The sequence below is a fragment of the Onychomys torridus genome, chromosome 12 (genome assembly GCF_903995425.1).
Source record: "Onychomys torridus chromosome 12, mOncTor1.1, whole genome shotgun sequence".
NCBI classification, from domain to species: domain Eukaryota; kingdom Metazoa; phylum Chordata; class Mammalia; order Rodentia; family Cricetidae; genus Onychomys; species Onychomys torridus.
Genome location: NC_050454.1, coordinates 54,651,326 through 54,674,424, shown reverse-complemented (window position 1 = coordinate 54,674,424; position 23,099 = coordinate 54,651,326). Strand labels below are relative to the sequence as shown.

The 23,099-nt window shown below is 38.6% G+C and overlaps 1 protein-coding gene across 3 annotated transcripts in view; it reads right to left on the bottom strand.

Moving 5' to 3' along the window:
- The window catches only part of Usp25 (ubiquitin specific peptidase 25), a 105,814-nt gene that overhangs the window by 35,472 nt on the left and 47,243 nt on the right, over positions 1–23,099 (bottom strand). For all 3 annotated transcript variants that reach the window (XM_036203560.1, XM_036203558.1, XM_036203559.1), the window contains exons 7-14: positions 19,735–19,872; positions 16,308–16,384; positions 9,610–9,683; positions 7,277–7,425; positions 5,152–5,279; positions 4,747–4,842; positions 3,542–3,703; positions 2,838–3,064 (exon numbers count right to left, since the gene is read on the bottom strand). In XM_036203560.1, coding sequence (XP_036059453.1) covers positions 2,838–3,064; positions 3,542–3,703; positions 4,747–4,842; positions 5,152–5,279; positions 7,277–7,425; positions 9,610–9,683; positions 16,308–16,384; positions 19,735–19,872 — 1,051 coding nt within the window. The remainder of the gene's footprint in view (positions 1–2,837; positions 3,065–3,541; positions 3,704–4,746; positions 4,843–5,151; positions 5,280–7,276; positions 7,426–9,609; positions 9,684–16,307; positions 16,385–19,734; positions 19,873–23,099) is intronic.

The following is a 23,099-nucleotide window of genomic DNA, read 5'->3' as shown; positions in this document are numbered from 1 at the left end:
TATGCAGAAACAAGGCAATCCAACTGCACTCAACCCTCCAGAAAGCTTTCAAGGAACGTTACCACTCACCACCCCATACGCAGCCCTGGAGACTTTTTAGAAAAAATTCACTACATGTTTGTGTACATATAAGTAACTGCAACAATAAAATAACCAAAGGAATTACAGTGTAGTTAAGAACTGTAGAGAAGAGTCCCATAAAACTCTTTAAAGACTGGGTGTCCGCAGCTACATTTTTCATAATTTCAAAATTGGGATAACATAAGTAACTATATCAATACATTAAAATATTATATCATCACAATATAGTACTAATTGGTTGACGAGAAGCAAGAAGTAGTCAGAAAAGACTGCCAGAAGATATTAGTAACTGCAAACTCTGGGAAGACCTACTCTAGCTGGATAGAAAATCAAGAAACCATAAAGGAAAAGCATAAAATCAACTCCCTCCAGACACCTAAAACTTCAATCGTTACAAAAACAAAAACAAACAAACAAACAAAAAAAGGGCTGCAGAGATGACTTGTTGGTTAAGAGCACTGGTTGCTCTTTCAGAAGACCTGGATTCAATTCCCAGCACCCCCATGGCAAATCCTAGGGGGATCTGATGCCCACTTTTGGTCTTCAGGGGCACTGCACACAAGTGATAGGCCAAAATACATAGAATCAAAACACCCACACACAAGAAATGGAAAATGAGAGAAAAATAACCAACAAAGCAAAACAAAAGCCAGCATAAAGATCAAATGACAAACTGGGAAAATATTACCTATAGCATGCACTGTGGGCTAAAAGATTAATGTCTCAAATAGAGTACACCGTCTTTTAAGAAATAAGACTTCGAAAAATTTGGTAATACAAAATATAGGTAAATGAACTACTTCACAAGTTGTTACAGGGAATAAACAATGTATATAATACTTTTCAGCATTTCAGTTTTGGTATATATTAAACTGTCCAAAATGCTTCAAAAATGAAAAAATGAGATAAGACATTTTTAAAAATATGAACACTCAATGCAATCATAATTAAGGTAAAGAAATCAAGACACTGGAATGACATTTATGACCTACCAGACTACTACAGAGTAAAATACCCCCAGGGTTTGGGAATATCCTGAGAGGACCTTCTCATACAGAACTATTTTGAAACAGAGTCATAATTTTAAAACCTACACACCTTAGCTGAAAAATGGTATCTTAAAAAATACTCTATTTATTGAAGACTATTATGTGTATATGTATGATATATACATGCATACACACACACACACACACACACACATATATATATGTATAAAAATACATATATATTAGGGCAACACTGTTTGTAGTTAACACATGGATATTAAATACATTATTCCTGTACACTGGGATACTACACAGCAATTTAAAAACCAAAGCTACTATGTTATAGCAATAGAAATTAAAGACAGAGAACAAGTTATGTGGAGTAAATGAGTCCTTCCTGACACACAGCATGGAATCCATAAGATCTTATGATATAAATGACCCTAAGCTTGTCTATCTAAAATGACAAAGAGTGAACTCATCATCTTTTCCTCCTCTTTCAAGTAGGGAACACCAATTTTTCTTTTCAAACATTTATTTAGTTATTTATGCTACTGTGAACTAAAGGGACCAATGATTTCTCATGCCTGTGGTCATTAATCTCCATGTGTACTGTTGCTGCATAATATTTCAGAAACTTTCATTTCTTTTGTCCCTGATGCAGTACCTTTCTGTCAAAAGTTTATTAGCGTCCACCATCTACCATGTCCAGAAGGAAATTATCCAACACTTATCACAATATTCAATAAACATGATGCTTAATTAATTTAATTAGCAAATTCTAATATTAAAATTATTTTATATGATATTACAATATTAAGACAAACCCTCTAGTTACTAAGGCTAACAGTACAATTATTTGCTTTATTAAACTGTGACTATTTACTTATCCATAAGAGTCAGTTTGACTATTTATAATAAGACAATTAGGGCTGTTTAATGTAATTTCATCCTTTTAATATAAAATAATACTTTAGAATTACTAGGGTATATTTCAACAAGCAAAAAAAAACTATACTATAATCTACCATGAAATATTATTTTGTTAAAATTAAAAAGTATATTTTAACCAAAAAATAAAGAGATGAGTTCAAAGTTTCTTTTAAGAAAGACAGGTGAACTCAGCAGTCAGTATGTATGTGTTCATGTACAAATACTCCCACACATTAAACCCCTTATTTTTCTTATTTTGCTGCATCTCCCCTGAAAATTGTACTTATTGGCATTGGGATCACAGATTGTTTCTGCAAATCTGTTAGACCAGGTTTAAAAATTAAAATGCCAAGGCTCAGCATCTCTAAGCATGAATAAACCTCCAGGTTCAATCTCAAGTCCAATTTGGAAAAAAGCAAACAAATATGAAAATTTGCATTTTACATTCTTATACCTAAAGACAGTTATTCCCTTTCCATTATGCGAACATCGGAAAGCAGAAAACTTCAGTACGAATTCTGAGGCTCTGTGACATTTCACCAATGGAGTAGCTGTGAATGCCAGTTTGATATAAATTTAGAACACTAGACTGGAAATCAGACCAGCTGTTATATCATTAATCAGCTAAGTAATCTGAGGAAACCCTTTGGTCCCTGTGAATCTGACACTCACGGCAGAATTTGGAGAAGCAGAGCAGTTTCCCTCACATAAAATCTTCTCAGAAAAGACTGAAGGGGAAATGCTAGTGTTTACGCATGAAATCCAGGAGTGGCTTTGCTGTCAGTGTCGGACGTCATCTGAAGTGACAGTACCACACTATGAGAAGCTGCTTACCTCGTGTGTCATTTTCTATTTCGGTCCTCCAGCGATGTAAACAGCTCTCCAGCACGGACAGTTCCTCTTCTGTTATGTGTCTGGGTGCCGGATGCATGGGCAAATCTGGAGGTATCCGCGACTGAGTGAAGGGTTTGTGTATCACTGTCCTCAAGGACAGGGCAGCACCTGATGCAGGTGATGAGCTGGGCAGTTCTGAAGCAGGGGCTCCCTGCTGCTCTGTTGTGCTGCATTTTCAAAGAATACACTACTGATTAAACCTCCAAACTGAAACACTGGGGCAGACTAGGCCAAATACATAGATAGCATTAGAGCCTCTCATAATTTCTAGAGGAAATGATATTAAGAAACAGATCTAATGTCCTGATGAAACACTTAGTACTTAGGACTAAAGATCTCTTGCTAATAACAACTTACATTAACAGAAACAAATTCTACTCTAATAGAACTGTTTCACATATCATAAAAGGTTCAAAAACTACAGACCCAAACATTGCAAAGCATAATTCTGAACAGAAAAAAATTATGAAAATTTCAATCGATAACCATAGACCTACTGAAATAATAAAGAATAATCTTCTAAGTGAATCTACCTTTTTAGAAGATTTGTTGAAGTTAATCACAATATGTACATTTTACAAAACCCCGTTTGAATGCATTACAGGATAAAGGCCACAGTAGCATGCTGTATTGGGAAACGTTACCTTGGTAAAGACTGTGATGGTATGGAGCCAGTAGTTGAGGAACTAGCATCAATATCTTCAACAGGAGAGGTGCAAACAGGTTTACTCGAGGCAAATTCCAATGCATACTGTAGAACATCTACCAAGGGGAATCTTTTGGGACCAGAACCATAGCTTAAATATCTGTTAATAAAATATATCAATGTTTTATCTATAGAGTCAGCATATTTGGTTTTTGAAGACTTATAAAATGAAACAAGACAATAAATCAGAAATGAAACTTGCTTGTTTTCTAAGGAAGAAGATGAAACTGAATATACATTAAAGAAATACACTAAATGTTCTTAAAGGAAGGACAGCAAAGCTGATCAAGATGGAAAGCCCTAAGTATGGATGCACCTAAGATGCTGTTCTAAGCTGTGGTTCAGTGGGAAGACAAACTGATGGACCATCTGCAAATGTTCTCTTCCCCTGAATCCTACACTGGCCTCAGCATCAAAGTAGTTACTTTTACCACTGTTTACCTTGTGAGCACTTTTCACATGTACTGGAATCTTTAAAAATAAAACCCACTGGAAACAGGATATATTCGCACTCAACAGTTTATGTTATTAATGTGGAGATTAAAAGCAAATAAGAGGAACTCGGAATGAGCGGTAGGTCACCCAGTGGACTTCCTCCAAGTACATTTCAGCCAGTAGACTCATGGGGTGCACAACACCCACATTCTACATTTTATGGGATTTCCTAAGAAGCAATGCAGTCCTGTGGATGGGAGAACATCTGCACACCTAGCCCCTGCCTTAGGGTCCTTGGTTAGCACTGGCTCCAGTTCCATTCCTATGAGCGGCCTGACCTCCTCTCACGGTGATCTTATTCCTGAGTGAGTTTGCAGTATGAAGCTTGGGAGCCAGTGTGGCTAGTTTGAATCGTCTCATTCAGCTGCCATTCCATACAACACAATTCTCGGGCTCTGTGCTAGACTCCCCAGTTCCCCTTACAGCCCCAGAGAAACAAGCTGGGAATCACATACTTAATTCCCATTTCTAAAAGCATCACCTAAAGCCTATTAAAGATGCAAGCTAGTTTCTAAAACATTTAATCAAAATTTAAATCCAGAATGATTATGACTACCATTATGAGTTTTCCAAAGCATATTTAAAATAAAATCTAGACAGTCACCAAACACATGCTTTCCTATAATAATTTCATGAAAGTTACAATACCTCTCTAATCTTTGTTGTAATACTGTGAGGTAATCTTTAAGTCTTTTGATCTCTTCACGTTTAATTCTTGTTATTTCTCTGTTTCTGTGCATATACCTATCAAGGAAAAAAATTAGTGATCACTAGTATTTCCAAATATTTCTAAAACAGAGTATTAAGTCTAATTATCACTACAAAAGATCAACTGAAATTTTATAAGATATCATATGTAAAGCACAAACCTATTTTAAAATCCTAATGCGCGTGTGTAACCACATATTCACAAGAGAAAATGAAGAGAGTCCCTTGACAAACAGAAAGTTACCATGACTCAGTAAAGCTTCGAGTGAAAGGAATAACATTTTCTCCACACAGTTCCTTCCCTCCCTCACTGAACAGTTGCAAAACATGTTCTAGAAACCATACCTGTCCAGGTATAAAACCTGAGGGAATTCTAATTTGTTGTGGATTTTTTCTGGTCTTCCCAATGCCTGGTTAAATTCAAATCTTGACAGTTCAAACGTTAAGACAGGCGGCAGCTCTGTGAACCAATGCTGGAAGAAACAAGACCGAGAGTCACTGTCTGTTCTCCACTGCACTCGGAGGATGCTGATACAACACGTGCTGACATCACCATCGCACGCCACAGACAAGGGAGGCCAAGGCTTGCCTCCCAGCGAAAGCCCCTTTGAAAGTTCCCCCAGCCTTTGGAAATCCCAACAGTGGGTCTCACACACGAGGACAGAGGGAAGCCTTCTCTACACACTGCTCTTCTTTCACAACTGTTTATGTTACAAGTCCCAGCCACGAGAAAAGGACACTTGTTTCCATGAAAACTCAAGAGCTCTGCCTTCTGCAGTCTCGTGCTGAGTGATACTTACTGACATCAATCAACTTGTCAAATCCCATAACCTGATGCAAAGGGAAAAAATACTCAGGTTGCATAAATGCCTACTGTTCTCATTGTGAAATTGGGAAAATATTATCTGCCTATTTCTTTGATTTTTCTTTTTTCTTCCAATTTTTACCTTGAATTTTACAACTATACATTATACTGATTTATGAAAAAGATTTGTTATTAGCAAATTATACTAGTCAAATACAAACTAGTATTTAGTTTAATGTCTTAAGTTTCTCGCTGCTCTGAACTCACCCACACATACATGCATGCGATTCAACAAAACTTCAAAAAATCAGTTTTCATGTAAACTTCAAGATTTACAAAAGCCTACTATTTGTTTAAGTTGATGAATATTTATATTCACAAACCAATACAGAGATGTAAAATAAAACAAACATTTTTAAGTAGCAACACCAGGATTCAGGTTCAGTTCATTTTGCTAAGCCTGAAATGTTTATTTCTGTGTTAGGGTTCAGATTTAAGTTCATGCACACTTATTAAGGGGTGTGTGGTGCCATTTTTTTTATGGCACTGTAGGCTCTGACACACTGTAAAGTAGGTGCTGGCATGTCCTTTAATAGTACCTTGCTGCAGGGCTTATAAACCCAGTCCATATTAATGTAAATGGACATTATCATATAATGCTTCTTTTAGGGTTGGAGTATGAAAAGGAGAAGTGGACAAAGGGTCTCACAAGCTAGGTTGTCTTAAAATCCTATAAAGAGCCCAGGCTAGCCTTGAACTCATGATCTTCCTGCCTCAGCCTTTCTAGTGCTGGGATTGAAAGCATGCACCAACAGCCCAGCATCATTTTGCACTTCTTACACAGCTGTTAGGTAACTACAAATTGTTTTGTTAAAGTCTGAGGCATTTTATATGAATTATGTTATTAGATTTGTAGTCACTATTCTATCAACTAAGAATGCAACAGGAAGTAATACAGATGAAGCTCACTATATCTTCATATATGGAGTTTATGTCCAGACATCAATCAACAATTTCTTCACAGTGACTGATTAGGAAGACAATGATTTGTACTGTTTTCTACAATAGTGTACACCTTCTCCAACAGATGGACATAGATGGGTGGATACACGGATAATGCCAGAGAGAGAAATTGGTGGGTTTAGAAATTGAAACAGCAATGTCGATAAACACGTCTTTGGGTGTTTTTCAATAACCTCTTCATGAAAAAGGCAGAATCTTCCATTTTACCTTATGCAATCAAGTAGCAATCTCATAAGAACAGGAATGTCTGCTCTGTAGGAATGTGGTTTGCTCTATAGAACCTGATGAATTATAGCAATATGTATTCATGAATTAATATGTGCCTATGTAAAAACTGACATAACTTCATGTTGCTGATGACCACTACCTTCATGGAAAAGCACAAAAACACTAAATGGTGATGACAAAGAGAAAGACAGAGGGAGAGAGAGATAAAAATTTTAGATGAGAATCTAACACAGATTACATATCACATTTTTTGTACAAGTTTCACAAATATATCTAAATTGCTACAATTAAACACAGACATACTTTTGAATATTTTATCCATCATTAGCAGCTGTATAATTAGAACCTTCAATTGGCATTGGGCCATTTAAAAGAGAATGGGAAGGCAGAGGACAATGCAAACACTGAACTCACCTCTTGGCCTGATTTTCCTGAATTATCTGAATGTAAGGACTCAATCTCTCCTTCAATCATCGCAGCTTCCAGGCACTCATGCAGGTCTTTGAACCCGTTGACCTGAAGTGGATACTGACCAAACATTTCAGTGTTTTCAAATTTTTTTCCTATAGGATGGTTGGAGAAGTTAATTAATGTTCCTTAATTTGGCCTTTCAGCTACTAAAGTAAGTGTACATATGGATTCTTTCCTGAACGTGAAAGAGCATTGGTGACTGTGCTCCAGGGACTATGGTTGAGTAGCACTCTCCTACACACACACACACACACACACACACACACACACACACACACACACACATTTTATATATAACTATATACATGGATTCATTCGTGAATGACAATGGGTTAGTAGAGCTTTCCCACTGGTTTAAACATGTACACAAGTCACAGGTTGTAATTTTAACTCACATGTATATGAGCTCTTAAGATAGGACATTGTGCTAACATTGGATGTGTGTGCGACAGTAATTTAGCTTTATTGGGAGACATCATAGGCAGCCATTTCTTATCATAAGCCAACCAATGATTTAGTTGCTGTAACAACCAATGATTTCTATAAACAAATATTGACTAAAACTACAATAAGAGAGAATAAAAGAAGAGCTAACCTAGAGTTAGGGATAGATAGTAGGGCAATTAATATTCCCACAGCAAAGCAATGTACTTGAACTTGAGTAGAAGTTAACTAGGCCAGATTCTTGGGTGGTAGAATATTCTTGGCCAAGGAACAGCATAGTCATGAAACTAAGACTCCAAAACATGGCATGTTAAAGCAACCAAAGGAAGTTAAGAATATCTTTGAGAAACAGATACAACGATGTTAGATGGGGTAAAGATTTATAATGTCTTCCAGTCCTGCTTAGGATTTTCTTTCATTGTGTTAGTAAAACAGAAACATAGAACAGTCAAATCCATGAGCTATATTTCAGAAGACCCATGACTTGCTTTGGTGGAAACACACACACACTTACACTAATATGCAAAATGGAGTGTAAATAGGGCTCAGCTGGCTGGCATCTAGAAAGAACACAGCCAACACAAGAAGACAAGGCTTAGAGATTCCCATAGCCCTCACATATATGGACAATGGATGGTTTCTAGAGAAGTTTGTTTTTAAGGAAAAGACAAGATTAAGAGAAGAGGAGAAAGAGTTAATGCCTGATGCCTTAATAGATTACAAGAGTTCAGTATAAGAACTGAGCTGGATTGGGTAGATTTGCTCACAAACAGGAAATCAATAGCCTCACAAGATCTACCTTTTTCAGAGTTGTAGCACCAGCAACTAAAGCAGGGTATGCTGAAAATAAGGAAAAGCAGGCAAGTGAATCCACCTAGAAGGGCCTTAACTATGTAGCAGGAATCTTAAAAGGTCTTATTAATAAAATCAAACCTGAGTCCAGTTATTGGGGTGAATGCTAGAAGATCAGAGAAGCAGAACAAGCCACAGCTACCTCGCCAGTTCCTCAGCTGATCCTGTTTCCTCAGACTGGAAGCCTCTGAGTCCTCATCCAGAATGAATCTCAGCTGAACCTTGATGCTTAAAGCCTAAAAGCTTAACCAGCCAAATGCTTCTAGTTTCTGGTCTTCACGCCTTATATATCTTTCTGTTTATGCCATCACTCCCTGGGATTGAAGGCTTACTTCTTGGGATTAAAGGTGTGTGTCTCCATGCCTGGCTGTTTCCAATGTGGCCTTGAACTCACAGAGATCCAGAGGGATTTCTGCCTCTGGAATGCTAGGATTAAAGGTGTGAGTGCCACCATTTTCTAGCCTCTGTATTTAGTGGCTGTTCTGTTCTCTAACCCCAGATAAGTTTATTAGGGTGCACAATATTTGGGGGAACACAAATACCACCACATAACTTTCAGTAGAAATGGATGCCTAGGTATTCCAAAAAGAACATCAGACATCCAGGAGCCCAGGCTGGAGACCGGGACACTTGCGCTCTACCACTGAGTGAATTCCCTGTCCTGGGCTGACCATCTCTAATCTTAAAGTCCAGAAAGTGACATGCTAGAAAATCCTAATTGGGGGATCACCTCAGCTCTCTTTAACTCTGAAGTGCTCAGGATCACAAAGGCTCATTTAGTGGAAGGAGTACACAGGGATGTGCGGTGTGGTGTGAGCACACACTTCAGTCAGGTCTGGGCCCTCTGTGCAAAGGGTTAGCAGGAAGGAGGCAGCAGGAGCTACTAGAGGAGTACATCAGTGACGGCCAATGAACACACTCAAGCCAAAGAGCCAATGGACAGCATCTGGTCGTGTAATACAGTAGACAGGCAACTGTACCTTCAAGCACTCCCACAGCTAGGAATCTTCCATAGAACAACTCCACCATAGGGTTCTTTGGCTTCTCTTCATCCCTAAAGCATGTTTAGAAGACAGAAATATGCTTAGAACTTCCAGATTATAAATAACTGAGAAAACACAGAAAGGACCATTTGAAGGAACAAGACGTGACGAGATGGTAACATTCGCATGGCTGTCACGCACACGGCCCTCTTATTTATTGTGTCTCCTTGGGCAAGGTCCTTAAATGTATCCTTCAGTCTCTTCACCTGTCAGCTAAGCGTAATTGCAGTAATTGAGCTGGCAGGGTGGATACAAGGGCTGAGTGAGTTACCGCTTGGGACCAACTCCGAAGAGACGCTGGTCATGCTCATGAGGTATTTGCTCTTCCTGTTGTCTCTACACATTTCCATCTCACACTTGAAGCCTGTATAATACTGGCCTTATGGGGAAGGGAAAGGGATGTTTAATCCAAATAGATTTCTTGGAAAAAATAATCAAGTCATTTCCCACATTTACAAAGGAAAGGGCCCCAGTGAAGAGACTGAACACCAGGGTTCTGAAGCAAAGGCTCCACAGTGCAGGCATCCTTCCCTAAGGTGGCCTTTTTGTTAGAAGGGAGCAAGGGAAATCAGCAGCTTTTACATTGTTTTCTTTAGGACTATACTATGCACTCTAAAAGACCCTCTTTTGTGTTTAAATTAATGAAAAGCAACTCCTGGCGCCCTATTTTTAAAGTGAGAGACAAACACCAGTCTCTTGCTCAGTGTGTTACACAGGTCATCACAGGATCCTTAGACCCATTAAGGCTCACCCAGGCTTTACAGTAATCCCACCTCACCAGTACTTCTCTTTCTTCGAGTTGGACAATTTGATGTCTCATACGTAAAGGACCTATTGCTTGTCTTTTCCACGATTAATTTCATTTCAATTAACTGTCTTCAAGGTCCAATCCATTTTATGAAATATCAGAATTCCTATTTATTGGAAGCTGAATAATTCACTGTTGTTTTGTTCACTCATCGTCAATGGGCATTTGGCCACTGGGTATGCAGCTTTTGTGAACATGGGTATACAATAACTGCTTCAGACCGTGTTTTCAATGCACTAGTACACATGCCCACAAGTTAAGATGTAGATAATATGGCAACTCTGTTTTTAATCTTTTGAAGAACGACCACACTGTATTCTGGGCTGCTATACTATTTCATACATCACCGTTGCAAAGAGGAGGGTCCTGACTTCACATTACTGGGTATTACTTTGACAGTGGCCATCTTAAAGGTATAAAGTGTTCCCACTCATTCTGCAATAAGGCCAGTTACTGAACTTGTTCAGGTTCACTGCCAGTTTCATACTGTGTAGTTACTGAAGCCTATGCCTAGCAGAGGTTCCTGCTGGCCTGCAGCCCTGGGTTTGCAGAGACCCTTACTTATACACACTGAGGACATGTGAGCAGACAATGGTAAGTCACTTGTTTGGAGGCTGTTGTCACCAACACTATTATATAGCCCCAGCAGTTAAATTATATCTGACTAAAGAAATCACAATGTTTACATAGCACAAAGACTTAATCTCTGGGCATCTTCATAATAAGGACTTTTCTAAACTGTGATAACGAAAATTCTAGAGACTGATTTGACATATGGAAAACACCCAAAAAGTGAAAATTCTAATTCTTTAGATGTAGTTACTAATAGAAATCAACATTTCTATGTAGAAAATCAACATTCTAGGCCTCTCGCCTTTCCAATCACACAAATTAACTCCTGGAAAGAGAAACAACTTATCTGATGCCTTTCGAGTTGATAACTTTTGCAGAAGCAACTAGGTGTGTCTGGTTCTGAACTCTCATTGCTTATTTTCAGAGCACCCGTGTGAACTCTGGCATGCTCTGCACTGAAGAACAGCACAGCAATCCCGACGGCGTCAGCAGGAACATTTCAGGACCATCTGCTGTACCCTTCTTTGCACCCTCCCAGATGCTCACCACTCCCAATCAGAGTTGAGGAACCCCAGGAATGCACATCCATAATGTGGTTACATCAACAGAAACCGGGGTCACACCACTGAAGAGAAGTCAAGGAGCAATGGAAAATTCTCCTATAAGAGACACACCTGTCACTTTCGGGAAAGTAGAAGAAATCGAGTCTATTACCAATGACAGAGACAAAAGAAACTGCACTGACTGAAACACTAAGAATAACTGTGGGAGTGAGAGGGGGGCCACAATGCAAAGAACACAAGGCTCAAGGGCAGGTAAGGAACAAGGAGAAAGCTTCTGTCAGGGCTTCCCTAGTTGCGTAGGGCCTCTGGCACAAAGATAATGGATGGAGAACTTGGAGGGAATGGGCTGGCTTCCCACCATTGGAGAAACAGGATCCCTCCCTCTGTATACTCATACTCTGGCTTTACAGGCACAGCAGAGAATGTGCCTCAAAATGGCTCAAATCAGCTTAACATCACAACAGAAAGAACTAAGAACTACTGAGAAATAAAGAAGGATAGATTTCCAGTGAAATTTAAGATTTAGATAAAATAGAAGTGAAAATTTTTTCTGAACATTTTAGGAAAAAGCCAGCACAGTTATATACTGGAGAGGAAGATGAAAGAGTATAGATACAAGGCGATTGAGCACTGTGCTTTAGAATGTGCTCTGTGATGTTTACCCGAGAGGAAAAACTAGGAATCTCAGGGTACCACACCAAAGCACGGAGAGAACCTCCAAGAAAAACCATTAACGGATGGCGATAAAATGACTACTCAACTGTTAACTTTATGTTCAACTGCTTTGGGGCATGAGAAGGCTACCTAATAAAGGGCAAGAAACATGCGCTTTCCTAGAAAAGAAACAGCCTCTCAGGGAACAGAGTCATGGAGGGATCCCATACTTGGAAATGCTACCACAGTCTTCCTGGAACAGAGTGCTGGAGGAGTCCACCTGTCAATCATGTGAATGGACAAGGGAAGAAAGTGGAGGTGAAGGATGATTTGGATATCCTAATTCCAGTTCCACTAATCTTCATTGTGAGGAAACAATCGATATGTGACCCCAACAGGCAACAGAAAGGACAAAGAGTAAATGAACAGGAAGCATGCTCTCGGACCTATTAAGCAGCTCTGGCTCTAAATGAAGCAGAGGCTAACAGAACGCTACACTCTACCTCAAACCTCTGTTTCATTTCCATGTCTGCTGCTGCTATAGAATACCCCAGTCACAAAGTCCCTTGGGGGAGGAAAAGTTTATTTGGTTTATAATTCCAAGTAACATCCCAACATCTCAGGGCAGTCGCCATGGCAGGAGCTTGGGATAGCTCGTCACACACAACACATCCACAGTCAGGACCACAGAAAAACTAAGGCACTCATGCTGTCTGCTTCCATCAGCCAGCTTTCTTCATGGTTAACACAATTTAGGGCTCAGTCCATGGTATGGTGCTGCCCGCATGCATGGTAGGTCATCACACCTTAATTAACAAGACAACCCCCCTGCCGCAGACCTGCTCAGACATCAGCCTGATCTAGAGAACTCCTCAGTCAAATGTTCTCCTCAGATAAGTCCACTTAAGTTGTTTCTGGTTGACTTTAAAAACTAACCATCATAGCTTCTTAAAAGAAGGGATGTGACAGATCCACAAACACACACAATGTAGGTATGCATGCAACTGAGCTCCAAAGATATATGACACCCTAAAAGATGTAGCATCAAGAGGATGGAGGGATGGTTAAGAATGCTTCTCTGTTCCTGCTTGTTTCCCAGCATCCCTATGGCACCTAACAATGACCTGTAACTCCAGACCCAGGGTTTTAGCATTATCTTTTGGCCTCCATAGGCACTAGGCGCATACATGGTACAAATACATTCAGTCAAAACATCCATACACCTAAGTCATTTAGAAAAAAGATATAACTTCAAGAAATATAGTCAAGACTGAGGGCACATGCCAAAAGCAATCCCAGGATTGTACTGCAAAGGTATTATCTTCACTGGATGCTAGGTCATGGGTCTCAGAATCATCAAGAGCAGATTCAGTGCTGAAGTTTGAATAGGAAGTTTCAGATAAGTAACTAAATGAAGCTAAGATGAAGACAGAAACCAGCCTTGGAGGCAGGGTTTACAGGTCTAAGCAATTATATAGCAAAGCATATAGCTAGAGACATTCTCATTCAGAAAGGGATTATCTAAATTTCCTAGTCAATTGAGTGCTGCTGGGTGATAAAGATCTCAGAAGGAAAATGCACCCTAAGAGTTTGAATGGACAGAAAGGGACACCTGATGACAGGTGACCAATGCCATAAACTTCTAAACAAGCCAAAAAGAAAGTAACTCTCAAATGCCTTTCTATGACTAAGACAATTTGAAAATGTTTAATTTTGTTCCCTCAAATAGTACAGACTTGGTGCTAAATTTATTTTTTTGTTTGGTTTTTTTGTTTTAACCAGTTGTATGTTTGATTTTATTAGATATATGAATATTGAATATTTTCCTTTTAACTTCAATTTTTGACAATTTAATGTTTAATGAGTTTTGCTTTTCGCTCCTCATTCCTCTCATCCCTTTTCCTCTCCCACTGAAGTACTTCTTTCTTTCTACTAAGTCCCGCTCTACCGTCATGGCATCTGTTTGGATGTGACCCACTGGGGATAATTACATTGTGTTGCCAGAGAATAAGAGGTTATTTATTGGAGAAAGAGCAACTTATCAGAGGTTATACCACTGAAGACAATGATGCACTCTCCCTAACAACTGTTAGGTGCCAAACACTCCTCAAGATGGGGTAGGGAATCATTTTCCACACCAAATCCATGAAGAAATGCTGATGGGTGCAATCATGTGCAGATAACCAGGACATTAAGTTCTGGAGTGCAAAAGCTCTGTCATGTAAAGAAAATGGCTTTTACTGGATATCTCCACACCTCTGGAGTTTCCACTCTGTCTCTTCTCCCCTTCTTTCATGATGTCCCCTGAACTTTGAAGGAGATGGTATAGCTGTCCCATTTAGGGCTCTGTGCTCCATTCTCTCTGCTACTTAGCACAGTACTCAGTAAATCACAACCTATGGCACTAGGACACTTCTCTGCTCAAACTACAAAGGAAGCTCTTAGTAAGATTCTCTCAGCTTGGTTTACTTTCACAGACCATGGTCAACAAACAACTCAGGACTAATGGCTGCCATTCTGCAGAACTAAAGCCAATAGGGTTTTCTCAGCCTCTGTTTCACCTCAAGTTTCTGCCATTATTCTGGTAAGAACATAAGTCAGAATTATATTAAATTGTGAGATTAGCACTACAGGGTCAAAAGGGCAAGGTAATATGCTGTCTCTAGCTTTCTCTGTGTGTCCTAATAATCTTCTGGATCGAAAATTTAAGCATCCTCAGTTCAATATCTGTGGTGCTGAGATAACTAGAGATATTTCAGTGAAAGTACATGACCTGCAGATGAGGACCCTAGCTCTGTGCAGGCACAGCTTACTATGGAGACCATAAAAACTAAAAGGCTGGGACATTAATTTTTTTATTAACTGATTTGTATACACAAGGCAATAACTCTTCCAAATTTTGCCTTAAAAGATCAATTAAATGTCATTTGGAAACAAATCCCCTGGATTTGACAGCCAAGTGGAAGGTTTAACGTTTAAGTACATCTCTAATGGATAGGGACATCTCACACTAATTAATTCACTGCAAATCATGGTATCATGGCCTTTATAAGACAATGAGGCTGAACAGAATTAAAATAGAAAAAAATAGAAGGAAGATACTTAGAAAAACTGGAAGAAGGAAGTAATGGCTTTGAGCCTAGGATTTCTTGCCTATGTTTTACATAATGTTCAGTGTATGCTGCAGATTCCATGACTGGGTCTTTCAGAATCAGTCTAAATAGCTCAGTGTTACAACCACATAGAGGTGGAGCTAGAGAAATAGCCTGGCAGTCAACAGTGCTTGCTGCTCTTGCAGAGAACCTGGATCTAGTTCCTAACACACATATGGTGACTCACAGCCACCCATAACGCTAATTCTAGGGGATCTGATACCTTCTTCTGGCCTCCACAGGCACCAGACACACAATGTGGTGCATATGTAAACATGCAGGCAAAGCACTGGTATACATCAAAAAAGCACAATGAATCTTAAAACATAAAAAAAAAAAAAAAAAAACCCATAAGGGAAAGAAGAGTTGAGATAAGGAGATTGGACTCAGGAAACTGAGCAAACTCCAAACCAATGAGAGAGAGCCTCTTTTTAAACAATAGGTGAATGGCACCTGAGGACCAACACCCAGCGATGACCCTGCACAGTGCCCACATGCACACATGAATCTGTCAAGGCTTTGTGCTTACACCTAGTGAGCAGCATGAATATGGAGGGGAATTGCTCATCCTGTCCTCAGGAAAGGACTTAAGATGAAGTCAAGTCTTTGGAAATTCATGCCCTTCTTCCTTATGAAAAACTTAATCCAGGAAAACCACATGGCTGTAAGATTAGTACTGTTAGGAATCTCATATCAGATCTGATAGTAGAAGCTGGCAGCCACCCAATCTGTATCACCACAACTTCCAAAAGCTTGTTGATAACCAGATAACACCGGGATTCCCAAAGTCTCTCTTGCTTGAATGTCTGTACTGCACCCAAGAGAACAACATGACCATCACTTATGGACTTTCAAAGCCCATCATCAAACATCACAGTGACTTACGTTTCCTCTTCAGCTTTCATTTGAAAGGCATCTTCTAACCAATCTAATAACTTGTGTGTAAACTCACTCACATCTTGCTGTGGAAAGAAAAAGGGTTGGTTGGTTGATATTTGATCCTACTAACAAAGATGCTAGTTGCTGCAAAATAAAACTTACAGCCAGTCAGTACTCACAAAAGTAGAATGTGACTGTGTCCCATAAAGTGCAATAAATTTTCATAATTAAACCAGGATAAATAAATCGATATTTTAAAAAGTATTATAGTCACAAGGCTTCATTTTGGGAAACACACACGCACACAATATAACAAATGAGTTTATAATGAAATCTTAGTTACCTCCACCCTATATGCTTTGCAACGAGTCCATGAAATGAAAGACTTTCTTTAACCAAGACTCTCTGTTTTATACAAAATTATCATCATCTTTTCTCTTAGAGAAAAAGATTAGTGCTTTTTTACAAACGTTTTTTTTAATTCATATATACTTTTTTAATCCATACTTACTTTTATCAAGGAATTTCTTAACTTTACCAATTAGTAAGTCCAATAATTTAGTCTACAATTCTCTAAACCTCAAGTCAATTCTACATTCAGAAATAAATAAATATCACCTTTTGTTGTCCCTTTCTTTGGTGGCTGATCCCTAACACGAAAAAGTAGAGTAAGTCACTACCACCACTTACACAATGTTGCTTGGAATACAGAATAGGTTTAAAATGAGAAAGACCACTCATGGTATCCAGTTCATGGTATCCAAGACTAGATAGAAGAGTCCACATAGGCAATTTTCCCTAACCAAAGCAGCCTCGAGAATAAAGTAACTGCGTATGTTTTCCACCTAGTGCTTAGGTCAACCAATCCACCTATAAAGTGTTGATGCTAAGGTCTAGGAAGAAGCCGCTCTGGTGCTGCAGAGGGAAATGGGACTGAGCAGCACACAAGTCTAGTTCTATCACCCGGGTAAAAGAGCAGCAAAAAGTTTACTCAGAACCACAAAGAGTAACTTTTACTGAATCTGGGTCTGTATAGAAATTACTAATAATCTCCTGGTGAATTTAGCTCAGGTAAAAGTGAGCCCTAACTCCAATAGTGGCCGTCCCTGTGGGACACAGAACAAGAGAAGGCAGTAAGCACAAAGGAAGACAGGCAGAAGTCAAAACTAGCCTCCTAGGGTCAAAGGATACCAGAAAATGTTGGTGGCAGGAAGAACGCTCCTCCTGTCAGAGAGTGTGGCTCTGCAGAGTCTTCATTCGAAACCCTTGGCCTCAGGGTATATTAATAATTTTTATTGTTTCTCAGCCAGAAGATTTAATTTATAAACGTTCTTAAACAACTTTACTCCTCTTAAAGACTGTAGCTAAAAAGAACCAACAAGGTTTTCTACTTATCACAAGTCTTGGAAAGAACTATTCTGTCTTTTTATGTAATCAATCTAAAATTTACAATTATACAATGAAAATTTAGCAAAGTTCACTAGGATGAACGAGTGAGATCTTAAACTTAAGATCTTAAACTTGAAGAAAAATATGATTAAAATTGACAGTACTGCCATACACCAAAGAATCTCCCATAAAATTGTTTCATATTTCCAAACATGACATTCAGGGAGAATATAAACCACAGGTACAAAAGACTTTAAAAGTAATCACAATACTCATGTGCCTTGGGTATGAAGTTCACTAACTCACTAGTGTGTATGTCAGAAAATCATACCTGTGCCTCTAGAGAAAAAGAAGCCACAAAGATAAAACTGGTTGGTTCACACAAAGCAAAGGTATTCACCACAGCGTTCAGAGCACAGAACAGCAAAGTACCCAGCCCTGTCCATCAGGACATTCACTCTCACAGAAGAGCCCCACATCTACCCCAGCTTGAAGTGGAAAGATACCGAATGATCAATGGGCTTCTAAGCAAGGGGCAGGGAGTAAACGTGGAAAGCAGGGAAGGAAACATGTCAAAGCATGAAAGCTTGTGTAAAATTCACTTTGCACAGCGAGGAGGCTAGCGCAGTAAGTTAATAATGAGCAAACGAACAAAAGACAATGGAACCGGAAGCAGTGCTCTAAAGCAGGTGCTTTGGGGTCATTTCGGGAGTATCATTTTGTTACTTTTAGCTTGTGTTAGTATTGTTCCAGCGAGAAAGAATAAGTGAGGAATCAAAGCAGATGGAACCCATGAAAAGCACTGGGCTGTTTAGGGAAAAATTTTTAAAGAGAAAACAATAGAAAATGTTGCTGTGAGCACTTTGTATCTGCACATATTTTATGTACAACTTCAAATTTTTTAAGAAGAAAAATCTAGAAGACAGAAACGTATTTTTTCTCCTGAAACCTGCTCTAAATTTCCATTTTATGAATCCAAGTAACAAAGAGCTCCCTGTCCAGCAGGCAGGGCTCTGTGACCCTCTTTCTCTATGTGTCATCTATGTCCCTTCAGCACTGCTGACTCTTCAGTATTTATTACTTCCTACAACCGTATGTGCTTCTATGTGTGCTCTTCAGCGGTCTGACTTTTCAAGTAGCAATGTTGGTGTATAGACAGGGCTTTTCTTCCAAAAGAAATCATCCACAATATTGTTTTTAACAAATGTTAATAAAAGGGTACCATGATATAACCATTAAAAGCGAGAAAAATGACTGAAGCAATATTTTTCAAAAACCCTTACAGACAATCCAGGGAAACTAACCCCAATCTGCAAAGGCAGGGGCATGAAATCCACATATACTCTACTGCACTTGGGTCATCACACATTTGTTGAAATCATTACTTATAGAGGCTGGAGCGATGGCTCAGTAGTTAAGAGAACTACTCTTCCAGAGGATCCAGGTTCAACTTACAGCACCATATGGTGACTCACAACCATCCACATCTGCAGTTGCAGGGGATCCAATATCCTCCTCTAGCTTCCAGGCACACACCAGGTACTCATATAGTACATTATATATTATATATGTATATAAGAGCCTTCAGTTTGTTCACTACTTTTCTCCCCCCCCCCCTTTTTTTGTTGTTGTTGTTGTTGTTGTTTTTGAGACAGGGCTTCTCTGTGTAGTTTTGGTGCCTGTCCTGGATCTCACTCTGTAGACCAGGCTGGCCTCAAACTCACAGAGATCCACCTGCCTCTGCCTCCCAAGTGCTGGGATTAAAGACTAAAGACGTGTGCCACCACCGCCCAGCTTTGCTTTTCTTTATCAACTTCCATCATTCTATAAATTACAACTTCATTTACCTTAATACCTCCAATTTGGTCATGTTTTGCTTAGTTTAAAAGTTTTCCAAATAAGAAAATAATGACTTCAATGGCTTCAAGTCATTATTAATAAAGTTTAGTAATGTCATCCTAAATCAACAGATACACTTGAAAAAGTGTCATAAAGATCTATAAGATCACATGGAACCAATCAAATAAAAGGGATGGGAGGCTACCTGCTGTGAGTCATTTGATTTGAAGGCGTCCTTCAGAATCTCAACTGCTCTAGATGGATCAACATATTTCCTCTTGGTACCAACAAGAAGTGCAAAGAGATACCTCAGTTCCCGCATAAAAGGCAAATTCCGATGTTCCTACAGAGAGAAGGAAAAAATAAAAATAAAAACAGTATCCCCAATGAAATCAGCAAACTATTCACTGGTCAACAGATACTTCAACAGGAACCAGACGATAACTGACCTCTATTAGGACAGACACATCTGGCACTCTATCACATTGAAAAGGAATGTCAGCTACAAAACTCAAAGGAGTTAAGAACGACAACAGAGGACCTTAAGCTAGCCTCACAATCTCTGCATAAATACCACATATTCATAGCAAATTATGTCACTACCCAGCCAACCCAGCCAAGAATATCCAGCTCATTTAAGTCCGTTCATTATAATCTTCCCATTCATCAGGGTGCAGCTGCTGCCGACAAGGACGACCAGAGGAGCCCACAACGATCAGTGAGAGCTCAGCACACGCCAGGCACCGTCTGAGTGCTGTTCTCCAATGAGCCCATTTCAACCAGACCCTCCTCATCTAGGAGTACTTTAGACCCCTCCAAGTCAACAGCGCCTCCAAACGCTCCATCTACTGGAATCAGTCTTTGAATACAGACCACACTGTCAGTTCTCATACAATGACTCTAATCGTTTAACTAATATTAGGCCTGTGTCAAATCTTTACTTAATGACTAATAAAAACTAACACACACACACACATATGTGTATATATATATATATATATATATATATATATATATATATATTACTTTATACTTTATTAAAAGCATTAATATACTTAGTAAATTGTAAGACTCAGAATAAATTCATTGTAATTGCTGTAATTTTTCAATTTAAATGTTTAATAAGTATAATGTTAGCATAATCATTAATGAAATGATTAATTTTAATTTTAATTAATCTTAATTTTATTCTCACTGGGATTACAGATTTCTCAACAATTTCAATGTCTCTTCTCTTTTAATGCTACACAAAACAGGTGTTCAATTCTTACTGGTTGATTATATCCAACCTTCTGGGAAAAAAAAATGAGTTTTAGTCACTACTTATTTTATATCAAAAACATTTAAAAATCATGAAATGTATTTAACTTGGTGAAATGCTTTAGGGCAGCAAATTGGAAAATCAGTTCTCATAATAGTCTTTGCAACAATAATCTTGGCATAAATTTTCAAGATACTATCTAAATATTTTAATTTCCATGATTGGCATTACTATAGCAGTATCAATATCATTTTATATAACTGATATTCAGAGCAATATAATCTACAGAAAAAATTATTGTTCTCTCAATGACTAAAAAGGGGGCCTTGAGAAACGGGAAGAAATTCAAAGCCTTGTCATTTGATCCCCCAACTACACACACACCACTGAAGCATTCTCACATAAACTCATTCTAAAGTGAAAGCTCTAAGCCATACAGAAGTCCACATGGCATTTATTTAAATACATGTTCCATGGGCAGGAATAAGTATAAAGACAACACATATACATGAAAAAATTAACTGTTTTTCCAGTCCTTAACTCTTTCTCCAACTGCCCTATATAAGTAAGTTTTCAAAGTGTAAATATTATTAATTTTAATCTACACAACAATCTCCCCCAATACCCTGTTTCCTAACATCCACTTCTTCATTATCACTCAGCCCATGACAAATGAGGACACTCCGTATCAAATATAAGGATGAAACAATTTTGTTTGTCTGTTTTGATTTTTTTCAAAACAGGGTTTCTCTGTGCAGCTCTGGCTGTCCTGGAACTCTACAGCTCTGCAGTTCTGTAGACCAGGCTGGCCTCGAACTCATAAAGATCTACCTGCCTCTGCCTCCTGAGTGCTGGGGTTAAGGGCATGCACCACCACCACCTAGCACAATATTTTTTTTAAAATTAAGAGAAATTCTGCCAAGATTATTTGGAAAGTAAAATCTTTGGAAATATCTCTCTGTCTCAGCCAATACCTGCAGCTAGAAAGTCTGTCTATCAAAAAGTATAGCATTATCAAATAAAACAGAGCAACTACTCCATTTAACTAAATCATAAAAATATTGGCACACATAAAAACTATTTGAGCACTACTGCTTTTATAAACAGGCTTGTTGTGGTATAATTAATGCACACTACATACACCATTAAAAAATACACAATTTAAACCGGGCATGGTGGCGCACGCCTGTAATCCCAGCACTCGGGATCTCTGTGAGTTCGAGGCCAGCCTGGTCTAGAAAGCGAGTTCCAGGATAGTCTCCAAAGCTACAGAGAAACCCTGTCTCGAAAAACCAAAAAAAAAAAAAAAAAAAAAAAAAAAAACCAACAACAACAAAACCCCCACAATTTCCCAAGCTTTGCATATGAATGAATTATCACCATCCAGATAACAAAGCTATTTATTCACACACACACACCCCAAAATATGGTCCTCCCTCAACATCTCAGCTAACAACAGTCACGTTGCATTTCCCAGACATTTATACAAGTTGAATTATCCTCTACGTATTTGCTTTAGACTGCTTCTGTGCAATCAGTATACTTTTTAGTGCTTCATCTACATGTCTGTGTACACTAGTAATTGCTTACAGTTTACTGCTTTGTAGCATTTTATTAAATACAACTTATTTTAATCCAACAGTCTCCTCTTCAGTTACTGCATACACTGGGGTGAGAATTCTTGTGGAGATACACACTTTCATTCATTTTATAAAAACTCTGGGGGACTTGGAAATTCTCAGCTCAAAGAATATCTGTATGTGGGAGACAGGGATCTGACATTAATTTTCAGATAACAATTATCCTATACACTAAACTTAACAATAAATAACATAAAGGAGTATATCATTCTAGATGAACAAACTCTATCTAAAATACAAACTAGACTTTTTAAGGAAGTCCTACCTCTTATTTAAAATGCACACAATATTTGTGGGAAGCTTTATTTGCTTAAAAGATATTCTTAGCAGTGCATGCAAATGGCGTCTCTGTAATATGATTAAAGCAATCCCAGGTATAGTCTGTATCTTAATACATTGGATTTCAAGTTCACTGTAACAGTAAACATGTCATGAGTTCAATGTAAATTCACTATTAAAAGACAATGGCGAGCTGGGCGGTGGTGACACATGCCTCTAATCCCAGCACTCAGGAGGATCTCTGTGAGTTTGAGCCAGCCTGGGCTACCAAGTGAGTTCCAGGAAAAGTGCAGAGCTACACAGAGAAACCCTGTCTTAAAAAACAAAAAAACAAAAAACAAAACAAAACAAAAAAGACCATGGCAAATGTTATATTTACACATGTAAAAC